The sequence below is a fragment of the Xiphophorus hellerii genome, chromosome 24 (genome assembly GCF_003331165.1).
Source record: "Xiphophorus hellerii strain 12219 chromosome 24, Xiphophorus_hellerii-4.1, whole genome shotgun sequence".
In the NCBI taxonomy this organism is placed as follows: domain Eukaryota; kingdom Metazoa; phylum Chordata; class Actinopteri; order Cyprinodontiformes; family Poeciliidae; genus Xiphophorus; species Xiphophorus hellerii.
The window spans coordinates 10,616,316-10,632,373 of record NC_045695.1 but is presented as its reverse complement, the minus strand read 5'-3'; the positions used below and the strand labels follow the sequence as shown (position 1 = coordinate 10,632,373).

At 37.7% G+C, this 16,058-nt stretch overlaps 1 protein-coding gene across 4 annotated transcripts in view; it reads left to right on the top strand.

The window, feature by feature from the left end:
• Positions 1–14,378, top strand: part of LOC116715514 (gamma-aminobutyric acid receptor subunit beta-3-like) — a 57,931-nt gene extending 43,553 nt beyond the window's left edge. For 2 of the 4 annotated variants that reach the window (XM_032555928.1, XM_032555931.1), the window contains 4 exons: positions 645–797; positions 5,239–5,486; positions 5,816–5,884; positions 10,225–14,378. In XM_032555928.1, the coding sequence (XP_032411819.1) occupies positions 645–797; positions 5,239–5,486; positions 5,816–5,884; positions 10,225–10,596 (842 nt within the window). In that variant the 3' untranslated portion in view covers positions 10,597–14,378. The remainder of the gene's footprint in view (positions 1–644; positions 798–5,238; positions 5,487–5,815; positions 5,885–10,224) is intronic. The other 2 variants (XM_032555930.1, XM_032555932.1) reach the window with 1 other exon arrangement.
• The last annotated feature ends 1,680 nt before the right edge of the window (positions 14,379–16,058 follow it).

Below are 16,058 nucleotides of genomic sequence, written 5' to 3'. Positions count from 1 at the left end.
TGGCTGAATACCCAGAGAGCAGAAATGACTCCATAATGGGTCCCACTTCTCCTGTGATATGAAACCAAAATGGAAAAACGGCTAAGAATAGTGGGAGTAACGAGTCATACATGCAGCCCATCTAGAGATACAATGCCACGAGATTCCATGCGCACACATGCATAGACACTGCTCACGTTTGAATTCAATGGATGACAACAATGGTGGGCAACTCTTTCAGTGGTTTTGTGGATAATTCCTTGAAAAGTCAAAATGTGGTCACGTTTATTTACCACGAAATATGAATATAGTGACACATCACGAAATAGGGTTGCAATTGAGTGTTTTTGTGTTTGTGTGGCTTGTGTGAGGAAGAGCTGATGTGTGTTGGTGCTTTGAAGGGGATACTTGTTACCATGGTGATAAATTCAGCCCATGCTGTCTGTGTTGCCATGGAAACTGAAACAAAAACATAAGAGGTCCCTTCTTGCTGCTCAGACTATCAAAGTTTGATGTTTTCAGGGTAAGCCTATCATTTTTGTGATGCTTTCTGAATTAGCTTCATTCTCAGAGAATCTTCATTCTATTTCATACATTATATTTCTTGACTAAATATTTCAGATGCTGTACTTTTCTCTCTCTCTATCTTTTCTCCCTTGTTTCAGGTGCCTATCCTCGACTGTCGTTGAGCTTCAAGCTGAAGAGGAACATCGGCTACTTCATTTTGCAGACGTACATGCCATCAATCCTGATCACCATCCTATCCTGGGTATCCTTCTGGATAAACTATGATGCATCTGCAGCCAGGGTGGCTCTTGGTAAGAAGTCAATTTACTTTCTCAAACTACAAAGTTCCGTCTTGTCGATCCCTCCTGAAAGTGATGTGCTTTTGAGTGTATCCTTTCATGAATGAGTAAATAAAAATGTCCTACCTCGTGATGAGCTTATAGGGTTAAACCTGTAATTCTGTTTTGAAGGAATGCTATTTTGGTTCTTCTTTTTGTGGAGTGACAGCAGCAAACTAGGTCACAATTTGTGTCTGTAGTTTGCTGTTGTCACTAAAAAAAACCATAGTCACTCACCACCATCTCAAAAGAGGATGCTTTTACCTCTAAAACGTGCTCATGTTAGCAGTAAACAGACTGCAGGTGGATGTTTGTTGGCTGTTAATCATCATGATCCCTTCAGTATGATGCAAGACATGAGTAATGACCATATCCAGATGCAGTTCCTGCATGTGCTCACTGATTTTAATTACTATCCACCCCTGTCAATGTAGCGTAACTCAGGACTAATTTGACCAGTTTACATATTTTGTTTTTCATAATTCTTTGCCTCAGGTGGCCCAAATACCAAGAAACATTTATAAAAATCTTGAACCGGATTATAAATACAGTGTACAACTGGTATTTGCTGTGGTTACAGACTGCAACTGGCAACAAATAGCTAAAATGTGCTAATACCTAAGAACGATTTTAAACCGCATTTTTTAGTAGTTAAAACACCAAATATACCTTCGCACACATCGATAATCACAGTGAAAACTGTCTTAGTACTACTGCAGAAGCTAACATCCACAGTCTTCCTTATTTCTGCTCTTCAATCAAGTTCAGGTTTACGCCCAATTGGAGGTGATGAAATGTAGTCCAGATTACAAACTTCACCTCCAGAAAAACGGAGGTGAATTCAAATCAGATAATGACTACAGCATCATTAGCAATCCACAGTGTAAAATGGTGTTTTTCTACAATGGCTCTACTCACAACCCCCCAGGTGGGATGACATCCTTGTGAGCTGCCAAATCATCCAAAGCAAAAAAAGAAACACACCACTCTCAACATTGAAGACCTTTGAAGCTGTGGATCAATTATTTTGGTCCTCTTTGATATTGATTTACTCTCCAAAGATCTCAATCTTTCTTTTCAAGACGTTGATCAAGCAAATATTTGTTTTTTATAAGCTTAATACGGAAGTTATCATTCACTGTAGTTGAAAATCTGTAATATATATGCAGCTCAAATCTGAACTTGATATTTCTACACTGAAGATTCCTCCAAACCTCAAACAGTGACTCATCTTCATGCAAGGGAAGAAGACTCACCTAAAGTCATATGTGAGAAACCATATAGCAGTTTAACCTTAGATGATGAAGTGATCAACCATGCTTGGATTGATGACATTGGTTTGTCATGTCTTGTTTTTGGTCAGCAGGAGGTCATGTAATAAACCTTGACCTCTGGACATAAATAGTGCAACCCAGCTATGTGAACTGATTGCTCCTTTGGATCTTCAATCACATGAATATGGATAGATAATGGAGCAATAATGCCCTTAACACATCATATCGCTTTTTGAAAAGCATGCTGCTATCCATTACCCTGATGCGTTGCCTTTCTATATATCTTTCCTAGTGCTGTTTGTTATCTGCTTCTCTCTTCCCTTTGTTAAAGCATGCATGCAATATCCGGTCATTATCGTCTGCCTTGGAGTGTCTGATTTTGCGAGCCAATGGATACTAGCAATATCCGATTATAGGCCTGACAACTGAGAGAGATCCGGAGTTCCACTCAGTCCTTAGATGGACTATTGTGAGCTTCCAGTATGTACCTTGATTGTAAAAAAGAATGTGTGCGTGTGTGTGTGTGTGGGTGTGTCCAGTGTGGACTCTTCTTTCACGTCTGCCAACCTCCTGGTAAGAGCAGAGTAATGATTGGAGGGGAAATCAATTCGAGCAGGCAGCAGGCAAACAATTGAATTGTTTGAAGGGGGATCTCATTTTCCTGAGCAAGTCCAAAGGATTGCTAAGTTACAGATTACCTGCACACACCCTTAAATGGTTGCTGGATGTTTCCCAGAGTGATGGCCCTCGAACGAGCGCTGGATTATATGAACTGTGTGGGTGTAAGTTGGGGGCACATTTAATGTAATTAAAGGCGTACAATGTTGTGGAAATGCATTTGGCTCCTTCAGCACTTCTTTCCATTTTTGTTTTTTTGTCACATTTACATGTTTTAGGTCAAATAAGATTTCTCTTGGTACTAGCAGTCTTCATTGACAGTTACCAGCCAGGAAATGGGCAGAGAGAAAAAGGGGTAAAACATACAGCAATGGTCTGAAGGTCGGACACCAAACCCAGGATGACCACTTCAAGGACTAGCCTCTGTACATGGGGCGCCCACTCTACCACAACACCACACGATGCTCCAGATCAAACTAATTTTAATATCAAAGATAACTTGAGTAAAAACAAAGACCAGATTTCAAACAATGATTTCACTTATTAGGGGATAAAATTATTTTCAAACCAACTTGGCCACCCCAAACTTTATAACTTGTTGTGTCACCCTTTGTGGCAACAGCTGCCATTAAGCATGAGCAGAATTGTTTTTTTTCCAGCTAGTCTGTCTGCAAGTGATAAATTCAAGTGTCCGAGTAACCAGTATTTTCAATTTACTTGCTTTATGCAACATGAAACTTCCTCTATATAGTGTCGGGATGTGCTGCTAATGGTACACTGGTCTGTGATTAAAGGAAATTTGATTGCTGAGTGCCTTTGTTCAAGCAGTTAAAGAAGAAGAGGAGATTTGGGGACATGTAAGTAGAGGGAGTAAGACCATCCACGACTAAGTGATGGGGAGACCCGGAGGGGAATGAAGAAGAGAAAAATGGTCGATGAGGGGAACAAAAGGACAAGCCAGACCAAAGATGGAAAAAGAAGAGCTGTGAAGTCGTAATTCTTCCACGGACAGGACAGCGGTGTGATGGAAAAGCAGCTCGGCCCACCAGCTCTGGGCCCCTTGATTAAATTGTCCGATTGGAGACTGAGGGAAGCAGCAACAAGAAGAAAAGAGGGAGGGAGCGAAGGACGGAGAGTAATGGCCCAGCATTGAGAACACCTATAAAGAACAAGGCTGTTGTTAAGTACAAAAAGGGCGCCGTCCAATTGTGCCTTAGACATAAGCATGTGTACGCTCTCGCTCATACTAACACATACACTGTATGTGTGCGTGTGTGTTGCTAACCTTGTAATGTGCCAATAAATCTCACTAACAGCTACATTGACCTTAGCTATCTTGCTCATCCCTTCCAACCCCCTGACTGTTCTCTGTCTCCTCTCTGTACTTTATGACACCCAAACACCAAAAGTGATGTCTGTGTGTGTTGTATGGGCAGAGGCGCTGCTGAAAGACTCCATTTATGTTCGATATCAGTAAATGAAGTAGAGGAGATATGGTGTCTTATGTTTGCAGTAGGGAAGACACTTCCATTGGGTAGAACAATGTTGATATTTGTGTGAGACACAGAACTTGATGAGTTTAGTTTTTTACTTTTTGTTTTGTTCAAACCACAAACTTCATTGTATTTTATTGGGATTTTATGAGACAGGCCAACACAAAGTAATTTATAATTGTGAAGTGGATGAAAAAATTATTTCTAAAAATCTTCTGTTTGTTGCTGCATTTTGACCTTTCCAGAGCCATGGCTGATGCGAATCTGTGTCAACCAAGTGTACTTTTAGGCATCTTCTCCTATCATGCAAACTCGCCACGTGTGACGGTGCTTCATACGTGGAGAGCCATTTTGTAGCCTGACAGGGTAAGGTTAGCAGGAGCTGGGAGGTAGATAAAGGCAGCACTATTTTAATGAGTTATTTCTGCTGGATGACCGAGGGGCAGTAGGATGTTTTTGAGGGAGACCTTTGAATTTCAATGAAGCTGAAGTGAAGCACCCACCTCCATTGTGTGTATGCAAACGGCCTATGATCAAAGATGAAAGCGCTTAGCAAGTTATTTTTAGTTGAAATAATAGAAAGGTGGTGTTATCTTGCCTGCTGTTTGTACTTTTCCTATATAGTTTGGAAACAGAATCTGATTTCAGTCATTTTCTGATCTAAATAAGAATGAAAAATGACTAATGAAAATATTTATATTTTCTGCAACACTTTCTTTCCTTCATACTTTGTCTCTTCTTTCTTTGTCTATTACCTCTTTTTTCCTTCTTTTTGTAATCTTTTTATTTTCCTTTCCTTGTAAAGTACCTTCTCTGGATCTGTCCTCCCTTCCTTATTTCCGTCCCTTCTTGGTAGAAATATCTTACATAAATTCATGGTTAAGGTTGGAAAAGTATGATTTTTTTTTTACAGGACGTCTAGGAACCTTATTATTACAGATTTAATATTCAGATTTGAAGTTTTAGTTAATTGTCAATTATTTTGGTTTTTTTGGGGGGGGAAATAAATTTGTTTCCTGTTTACCATAGGAATCACCACGGTGCTGACCATGACCACCATCAACACACACCTGAGGGAGACGCTACCCAAGATCCCATATGTCAAGGCCATCGACATGTACCTAATGGGCTGCTTTGTCATGGTCTTCCTGGCCCTTCTTGAGTACGCCTTTGTCAACTACATCTTCTTCGGGAGGGGCCCTCAGATGCAGAAGAAGTTGGCGGAGAAAGCAGAGAAGGCCAACAATGAGCGAGCGGCCAAGTACGACGCAGCAAGGGTAAGTTTGGTCCAAACCGTGACACACTTTACATTACTGGGCACAGAGGGTAAACATTAAAAAAGTTATGCATTTACGCACTAGAAACTGCTCACTGGGGATCATTTTGGTAGTGACATTTAAGTTCCTCGAAATTTCCATAATCGACATTGAAAAGAGATGCATAAATATAGCAATCAGCAGCAAAAGCGAACATCCTGATTATTTAGACTGCATTTCATTATTGCTGAGAATCCTTGGTGTTCATTAAAAAAACCCAGGAAGGCACATGCAAAGTCAATTTCCAGGCATTTGTCCCCAGATGTGGCTGAATATTTTCATCTCCTCAGGAGGCAGGTAGTAGGACCGCATCCCTAAAACGGTCCAATCAGGTTAAAGGTCTTCGCCACTCACGCTCGGTGAGTTATTCTTGATTTTCTTCAAATGAGGCTCTTCAATATCCTCAAGTCAACTCCGCCATCGCCCATCAGCCAACATGGATGTGGTTAATATCCGTCTTTTGCCTCTGTGCAAAATATCTCTATATCCATGTGAAGAAAACAAGCAAGAACAGACATCTCCATGACATTCACTGAAGTGATGCTCATGCTTACATTGTGGGAACTGGTGTGTCCGAAGCCGTTAATGCATGCTGTTTGTATAGGCTTTCTCATTGAACTCATCAGTGAAAGTCATTTCTATCACAACGCATGTAAGGATATGGTGAATCAGTCTGACTTCCAGGAGGTAGTCACTGCAGAGGTCCCTCATCAAGCAATTCCTTGCACTTGAAATTACTGATGATCTTCTTGGTAATGATCTACAGTATATGTACAATAAGAGACACAGCAAGACCCCATAGCATCCTTATGGGGTGGTGGCAGTCCCAGATTAATTTTCTTACTATTATCTTGTACAGGAGTTTGTTTTTCCTCAAGAAAGTACTTTAGAAGATGTTGCTTTGGAGGTATAAACATGAAGGAAGTTTTTAGACTTGGTTGATCTTTGCATTTGTATAACTTAAGAACCGAATTTAACAAACAAACGTTCTTTTTAGTTATTTTTGGGTAACATTTACTATATAATATGGGTAAAATATATAAGAAATAAATCTGTTTAAACTTTTAAAATGCTCCCCTAAAAGTTTTTATTTAGCTTCAAGCTCTCTGATTGCATAGTATATACATGGACCTTTTGATGAAGAAATAAACCATATTTAGCAGAGGTATTCTTTTTAATGAATGCAATCATCTGTCAATATTAGGTATGGGCTTGATTGAGGATGTCAACTTTAAGTGAAATAAACAAAATTTTATTGTTTTATATCAAAGCAAAAGTTTGGACTACAAATAATAATAAAAAAAACTCACCTAATAGCTTTTAATGAAAATTGTAAAACACTGTCTAATGAAATAAACTACAATAATGCCAACGAGAGCCTACAGCTTATAACTTTTCTATTTCAATAATAGTTACGTAGTTGTTACATAAATTGCGAAGCACGTTAGCAAACTGGTCCAGAGTGGGGTAGGTTTTAAACTACTAAAACACTTTTTCTTTTCTTTTTACTTTAATGGAAATGTGGGACTTCACCAGTTGCTACATTTGCATGAAGACCTGAATTTGCACTTTTCATTTCTGTTGATCTGTTTCGTGGAACGCCCATCATAGGCATGGATTATGATGTATCGTGTTGTATTTTTTTGTGTGTGTTTTGAATGTATTTATAGGCTGGAATTACAGGAATCAAGAAATTACTGATGTTAGCCTACAAGATGGATACCTTGCAGTTATTAGGAGTGCGCTGGTAACAGACCACGTTTGTTTCTTAATGGTAACATAAAAATTGTCCTGGCTAGAAACTTATATTTTTATCAATGTTATCAAAAGGGATGAAAAGTAATTTTTAGTTTTTAAGAAAGCCCATGAAGGAAACAAATTAAAAGTGTTTATTTAATTGACATGTAACCTGACCAAAATGTATTTGCAGCACTACCACAAGGTGGCAGTAAAGTGTACCACAGACCTTATTCAGAAACGGGACTATTTTTTTTGCTGTATTTGCAATGAAAGAGGGCAAAATGAAAATGTTGCTTTCCTTGAAATCTCTGCTCTTGGTTATCATCTAAGCATTTAGTTACTTAGATGATAAGCAGATGTCTTAGATGTCTTAGAGTTTTGCTTTTTGCAGAAAGAGATGTGTGTGAACGCTGCAGGAAAATTGGGGAAATGCAAATGTGACAAAGATGTAACAATAGCTCCATTATTATCTGCTTAAACTGCCAGGAAAATGTTTAATCGTGAAGTTACTGCTTAGTTATTAAATAAATGTTTGACTGAAAACCAATACAGTAAAATCCAATAGAGACAGAACAGATGTGGTTTTAACTTAAATGGTAATGGTTTGACGTGACTAAACATCCATGGGAAGCAATTACGGTACTCTCTGGTAGCAACACTGAAAATATTAAAATAATGCAAATGAACTGAATAAAATATATTTTACAATATAAAATATAACTTTCAAAAATATTTCTGAGGAGGACTAAATCAGGTTACCTCCATATGCATTCCAAGTTAAAATCGCTTAGTACAAGTGTCCTAAATTTTTTCTTTGAATATAAATTCTTGTTAATATGTTTGTAGAATGAATTAAAAAAAGGTTACATTTGATGTGTATATTCCATTAGGTCACGTACTTTCAAAAGTATAAAAGATATGCATGTAAACCTGTTTAGGAGGGGGACTGAATATTTAATTTTTTTTTTTAATTGATGTGACTCTATACATAGGGACTGATACCATTACATTGTTCTTATGGCCTCATTGATCCCAGTTTCTTGTTTTGACAGGAAACACTGTTACTTTAGCACCAGATGACAGGTTGGCCATTTATAGACTTATTTAATAATATGATGAAAATTTGAATTCTCTGTTTTTACCTTGATATTCAGAAATTCTCATAGAAACATTCAGTGAATACACGCCAATTTTCTAATGGCTTTAGGCAAATTGAGAGCATTATAAAACGGTAATTGCTTTTGGAGCATCACAGGAGTTTATGTTCACTTGGGTAGTTTTGTAAGCTAACAAACCAAGTAAGAGTTATTTGTCATTCCCTTAAGTTTTCTATAAATAGCATAGTATACCTGCGCAACAAGCTCCAAAGCGAAGCTGATTTTGTTATCCGCAGCGAGTATCATTAAGACTCTGGTAAATGAGGCCACCACTGAATCATTTTTGGCTCTCTTTTCTCCATATTGGTAACATCTTGTCCACTCTAACATGGATATTTTAACTTTTTCTTGTCGAGCAGAAATGCCTGGAGTTTATAACCATGATGTGGCCTATTTTGTGCATGCACAATGTAGCTACAATCACCAGAGTGGAATTATTTATATATTTTATTTCCACATCTGTCTTGCTTTAGCCTGACTCTTTCATTTAAACTTTAAGAACTATCTCAAAAAGTTGATGCCTGAGAGGAACGGCGAAACTAATTGCTGCTTGTGCTAAAAACACAAGCAACAATTGCTTCAGAAGAACTGCTTTAGTTCAGTGTCTTAGTTGTTTGAGTTTTTAAGGTTGTTAATTTCATTGTTATCACAGCCTGCTAGTGTGGTTTTGGTATTACAGAATTTAGCTTTTTTTAATCTTAGAGGCAGTGAAGAAACAGACAGAGAATGACATATTCATTTGAAAAATATCTGAGTAACGTAGCTGGTGTCTCAGGGTGTTTTCTAAAAAATTTCTGACATAATTTCACCGACTTCTGAGGTGCATGGAGAGGATCAAAGATCTAATAAGGTGAAGACTCCAGCAACACCTGAAGTGCTAAGAAATACCTTTAATAGTAGATCAATGCATTTGTGCTTGTGGTCCCAATGTCCCTGATGATGGCCAAAAGCTGAAATGTGTTGGTTTACTAACAAAATGGACCAAATAGTGTTGCTGGAGTCTTCACCATGCTATGATGTTTACACAGCTAAGGTGTTTAGTCTGTTTAAGATAAACTCTGGTTCAATTTACCCCTTGCTACATTTTTTGTCTGTAAATGTAGAAGAAGCAATCACATCAATCCAAGACGGTTCTGATTCCACATAAACTCAAGAGTAGTTGCTTATGGTGTGAATGTGATCCAACCCGGATCTGACTCGGTGTACGATGCAAGCTTGAGACAAATAGCTTTCTCAGCTATTGACTGTGGGTGTGGCTAATTCTGATCTGTTGAAATTCACACTAGAACAGCGAGAATAAGCACTGAAATCAAGAACAACTTTTTGTGAAACTCAATATTCGATCCCAGTCTCACTTCTTCAGAGAATGAATCCTAGTCAAGTTTGTATTGTTTTTTGCGACTGACCCAAGTGTGACTTGAGACATTAGATGTGTCTTAATGGAAACAACAATGTGGCCATGGAGCAGTGGGCCAGGTCTTTACTCTCGTGGAATTGTTGAAGGGGTTATGGGTGTATGCTTATCTGGTCTATAAGTGTTTTGTGGATCTGGAATAGATCTATGACTGTGTTCACTGAGGTATTTAGTGGAGTTTACCACTGAAGTATAGGATAACTGGGTGACTTTTAAAGGCAAACCAAATCTTGTATGCCTAAAGCAAGAGCTGAGTCATCATTCTCAGCATGTCAAGCCTTCTCAAGTGTTTGTTGGACTCCACCAGGTTAACAAATCAATAACACTCTAAAAGTTTAGGTATTTATATCTATTATTCTAACATTTTGTCTCTTCTTTATCCATTCAGGCGGAACCACATGGTCATGGAAACATCCTGCTGACAACCTTAGAGATCCACAACGAAGTTGCAGGAGGTGAGATCACCACCAGCGTGGCAGACATTAGAAACTCTCAGTCCATGGTACAGTTGGACAGCACGGCGTCGTCAAACATCCAATACCGCAAGCAGAGCGGTGGGGTGGGGCCACGCTCCACCAGCCGCCACTCTCTGGACCGCTCTGCCCAGATGAAGCGGAGCCGACTACGGAGGCGGTCCTCCCAGCTCAAAATTAAAATCCCCGACCTGACGGACGTGAACGCCATTGACCGCTGGTCTCGCATCATCTTTCCGTCCGTTTTCTCGCTGTTCAACCTCATCTACTGGCTCTACTATGTCTGATCAGATCTGTTTTTTGGTGTTTGTCGTTGTTTGACTTTGACTTTCATTTCATTCGTTCATTTCGTTTTTCTCTCTTGCTTTTATACGTGATGGAATCTGTCGAGTCAAAGACTGCAACACAGCAAGATAAAAGAGAAAACTGATCTAACAAAGACTACTATGTTTTGGACCAAGTTCTCATTGAAATAGTTTTTTTTATATACTTATATATATATATATATATATATATATTTGGAGTCTTTGAATCCCGAGCACTGAGGTCTTTTTATTTTTGAAAGTATGTACTGTAATTTGGATTTGTGACAGTTTTTTCCCCAATCTTCACCCTTATTGATAACGTGTAAATAGCAAAATACAAAGCCAGCAACTTAAAAAAAAAAAAAAACAACAACATTATTTTAAAAATCAATGCAGAAGCAGTTAAGTCAAGATTTTTTAACTAAAAGTCGATCGGGTGCAGGCAATATCTACAATAAATCCATTAAAAGTGGATTGCTATGCATTTTTAATGTACTTAGGCATTGTTGAACTGGCAAAACTCTTACAGAAACAGAATAACGTGTATTTATAGTGTTTATAATATTCTTGTCTACAATTTATTATACGTTGATCTGGTAAGCAAAATAATTTTAATCCTTTCTTCAGGATGATTTTTGACTCAGGTTCTCAATTTTTGAGTTTGTTGGGGACAAAAAAAAAGGAAATAAGCACAATTTATGAATAAAACTGCCGTTTTTTCCAATTTCACAGCAAAACTTTGTGACTCCATGACAAAATTGCACTCAGATTTTCAATACTTCTTCGCAAAGCGCTTTTTATTTTCTATTTGAAACAACTGCCAATGGCCCTATTGGGCAAAATAGTTACTGTTTAACCCATAAAATATTATGATATTTTTGTACTCCTTGTCTTCAGGTATTTATTTGATTTCCTAACCCACGTTGTTGAAGAACGGTTCTTTTATTGTGACAGTAGGGTGGAATTACTTAACTTTTTTGTACATAGGTGTGTATATATGTCTATACATACACTATGTGTTCAACCCAAAAATGAAAATAATAATTTTGTGATTGTCACTGACTCCCAATAGTCTGATTATTTCATGGGGAGAGATGGGGATTAATGTCACAAGTCAAGCATCTTATCCATTTTGGAGCATGTCTGAGCACTATGAATACATTCTTAACTTAGAGCATCCTTCACAAATACTGAAAGCTCTGTAAACATCTTTAAAAACACTTAAAAATAAATGCAGATTTTGTCGTATCAACATTTCACAGTAAAACTTGGAAAAAAAATGCAGCCTTTAAAATGAGTACATTTGAGTACATCTGTGGAGTTCTTAGGTTTTTTTTTTTCTTTTTACTACACTTCTTGTTACCGCTAATTTTAACACTGTACAAGCATCTTTGGCCAGTTTCCTGTCTGTTAGTGCATACGGAGCAGAGGAACGACAAGATTTCATAGTGTTTGCGTTATGTACGAACACTGTGCAGAATTTGATACAGATAATATATGGAGTAAGGTGTGCCTTTGCACTCATTAGAACAGTCTCCATGAAAATTGTAACACACTTAAATGAATGCTGCCGTTTCCGTATTAAGCCACGCCTCTTTAGTTCCACCAGCTGAACGCTCTGAAAGCACACAATTCCTGTGATCTTCCTGTGATCTCGGCAGATTGACTTGGAATGAAAGACGCAGTTATTCATAACACTGGGCTCATATTTGAGTGTTTATTGTGGAATTATGATTTAATTGGACCATAGCTCACACACCCACTGAAAGTCCCAAACATTCTTACCAAACTCTACATGTAGAACAAAGTATTCAAGTCTATTCACTTTTTGAAACCTCTATTCTGTCCTATTCTTTTACTTTTTATGACCTGTAAACAAACCATTTCATTACTATCTACTTATACCAAGCTGGTACAAGATATCGACTTTGCAAGTACATATCAACACATGGTCTGTAAGAAATGGCAGAGCCGAAACGACCGGATTTGCACACTCTGTAAATGTACTCTAGTTAAAGGATGTGTTTTTGTAAAATTATTACTGTAAAATTAGGAAACTGCAAAAAAAGATTGCACACATCTTTACCAGAAGGTGTGGCATGCCAATGTATCAGCCGACCATGCTGAAGTTCCACTCCAGTTACTGTATGTACTGAAAAGCGAGCTTTGCATTTCTGTTGCTAAGTGACGCCAATGGATTTCACAGAACATGAAGATCGCCCGTGATAACCAGTCTGTCGGGTAATTTTAAGCACATACTAGCATTGAATGTATCAGATCCATTCTTCAGGGAGAGGATAATGAGCCATGGTCATCATTTCTCCATTAGAATGTAACCCACCCCTTCTGACATTGCAAGTGATTAGTAAAAATGAGGGCAGGAACTAGTTTTGCATGTGTTGGATGAGAAAAATAGACACAAGTTTGAAACGTTTCTGTATGCCATTTGTTTTCTGCGCTGCTTGCTGAGCTCTGGACAAAATGTCAACTTGTAATAGTTTTGTGGCTAAAAATGGCTCCCCTGTCTTGATTCTTTCTGACCAACTGTGTAAGATTCCACAGAGGGTCGCAAAGCAATCAGTTACAACATGGTTGTGCACGTTCACAGCATTCCTGTTCATACATTCGCTTTGTGCATGTACGAGAATACGTGTTGATGGAAAAAAAACACACAAAAATACTTGAGAACAGTGAGTTTGGGCACAAAAAAAAATAATTGTAACATGTACAGTCTGGAATATGACAAACAACTGAATGTATAGAACTTGGATTGTCACAGCAGGAATGCAACTTGATTTCTGGGCCCTAAATGACTGTATAAGAGTTGCATTTTCTACTGTGTAGAGGGGGTATAGGAAGAACACACACCAATGAAGTAATTAGTCAAAAGTGAGTGTTTTGACAATTCAAAAGGAGTTTTTAATTTTTTGCATCAATTTGACAAGACAAAACATTTAAGAACATTTTTAGACCTCTAGGAGTCACACAAAAGCTCTGCTTCCCAAGTTACCAGTTGCATTCCAATAGAGTCTCATTTATTTGGGAATCGGAAAAACGTCAGTTGACTTTGTATCAGATCCGGCTACCTCTTAAATTTGATACTTACTGTACGAACACATAGAAAAAGAAGATTATTGAATGTTTTATGGCACAAATTCCTTTTGTGAAATTCCTAGAATTAATTAGTCCAAAGACATTTCAGTCTTCATTCTGGAAAAACAAAGCTAAGCAATTTTGCTGTCCATGTAGAAAAAATTGATCTTCCAGGCAGAAAGTCTTCTTCGATTTAAACTACTGCTTTTGGGTTGTGTGTTGAGATTTAAGAATGAGTTATTGTACGAGTTCTAAATTTATCAAAATACAAAGTGAAATTGTGACTTTATAAACTCTACTCTAGAAACTTTTTTATTATGCATGCAGCATCTCTTAACTTGGAGCGACTTCCAGAAGATCTTTTTAGCAATCTCGATGACAACAGCTGCCAACTGCTCATTTTAGAGATTACTCTATGCCACGTGAGCCTACAATAATAATAATAAAAGATAATAAAAAAAAGAAAAAACAATAAAAAAAGCCAAAGAAAAAAAAAAAACAGCCATCAAACACTTCAAGTTGTTGTATGGCCTTGGTCCCATAATGGAATGTGAAATGTTCTGTGCTGCCACAAACTGTATGTAGGCTTAGATTTATACTGTATATCTGTATGTTTCTCCTTTTTCAATAGAGTACCATGTTATACCATGAAATAAATGATATACATTGTACCTGTGCATTTGGTATTGCGAGCATGCATGAGACGCCATTAACTATCTGCCTATACTGTATAAAATGACAATACAATGCCAGACTGTGTAAGTCAAAGGAATCCTCGCAAAAAAAATATGTTTACGGAATCTGGAATCAACACAACTAAAGTATAGTTGGTATCTAACAAAACATCTCAGTGGCAGTTCAAGACACTTTGGTGAACTTGGCAAATCCCATTTGAAAGATATTTGATGTGGATAAGAAAAGGTTCATGAATGTAAACCAGAGGGACTGTGTGTAAGGCGACAGTAGTTCCATGGTGAAATAAATTCTGGAAAAGAACAAAAATATGGAGGTTATTATTGACTGTTAGAATACGAACGTTTTATGTTTTACTTAGTTGCTACAAATGATAAATAAAAGGAAAATCAATGCAGAGTTGCACTAGACATACCAATGAACAATAATTCAACTGTCCAAGGGGAAGTAACTCAGTAAAGTTGCTTCTACTGCCAACATTGTACAATTTGTTTTGGCTATTTTTGTGCTTAGTTGTTACACTTTTTGAAAACTGATAGATGGCAGTTGCATTTGCTGCCAATTAATATTCAGGTCTCGCGGCATGCTTCACTTTACAAGAGCCAACCAAGAGTCTGTAAATCCTCTACTGATACAAAATTGTGTGTTTATTAGTATATATTTTTTTAAATTATAGCCATATTAAAGTTTTACAATATGTCTTTCCTTCTGGGCTTAAGAACATATATTCCCTATTAAATTTGATGTACAGATCTTCCTTCTTCCATATCAAATTTATTTGAACTCAGCCATTGTATGCTGTAGGCTGGCAGCAATCAAAGTAAAAAATGTAGTTTACTAAATCTGTCTGTATATTTTAGGGAACCTGCTGAGAAAAGAAAGCTTACTGGTGCAAAGTGAAGAAGGAAGAAAATGGCACAAACACCAAGCTGCCTCTACAGAGAGTAAGGTCTATTTACAAAAGAAAATATTCTGTTTTAAAGCTAATGGTTATAATTAGGCCATTCAAAGGAGGTCAGGGCCACCAAGGGGACTAACACCAAGCTATTTCTGATTGTATCTACTGACAACTGCACACATGTACAGACTATAAAATAAAACCACAACAAAAATATCTTGTGGCATGTACAGTATGTATGCATGTAGTTACATGGCTAGGCCAGGTGAAATGAAAAATGGCAAATAACTTTCACAAAACAGTTCTGTAAACTGCCTCTGTTTTTTAACAAATTGTCAAACCGGTCCGTCATATTGTCAAGCTGGAACTGCGAAACCACTGGGAAAATTGAGTGGAAGTCAACTGAACTGGTACAAAGAGTTACAAATTCAATTGAATTAAATGTATGCTTCTTGAGTGAGTCGTGGCCACAGCCTCTCAGGCAATGTGGAAGATGTATCTAATTTTTTTAACAATATTTATGCCAAGGGATATTGGAAAATGCTGACCCTGGCACTTCGACCCCACCCTGACTTTCTACAGCATGAGTTCCCTGCAGGTATTTCTTGATAGATTTCTAAATCTCAGGAGTGTGTAATGTATAATCAAGGTTCCAGCCTGATGATGTACAACACCGTTTATCATGAAAGTAAAGATGAGCAAATTCTTTGCTCAGCAGTTGTGTGGGAGCATGCGAAGTGTGGCTGTTGTTCAAGCAAAT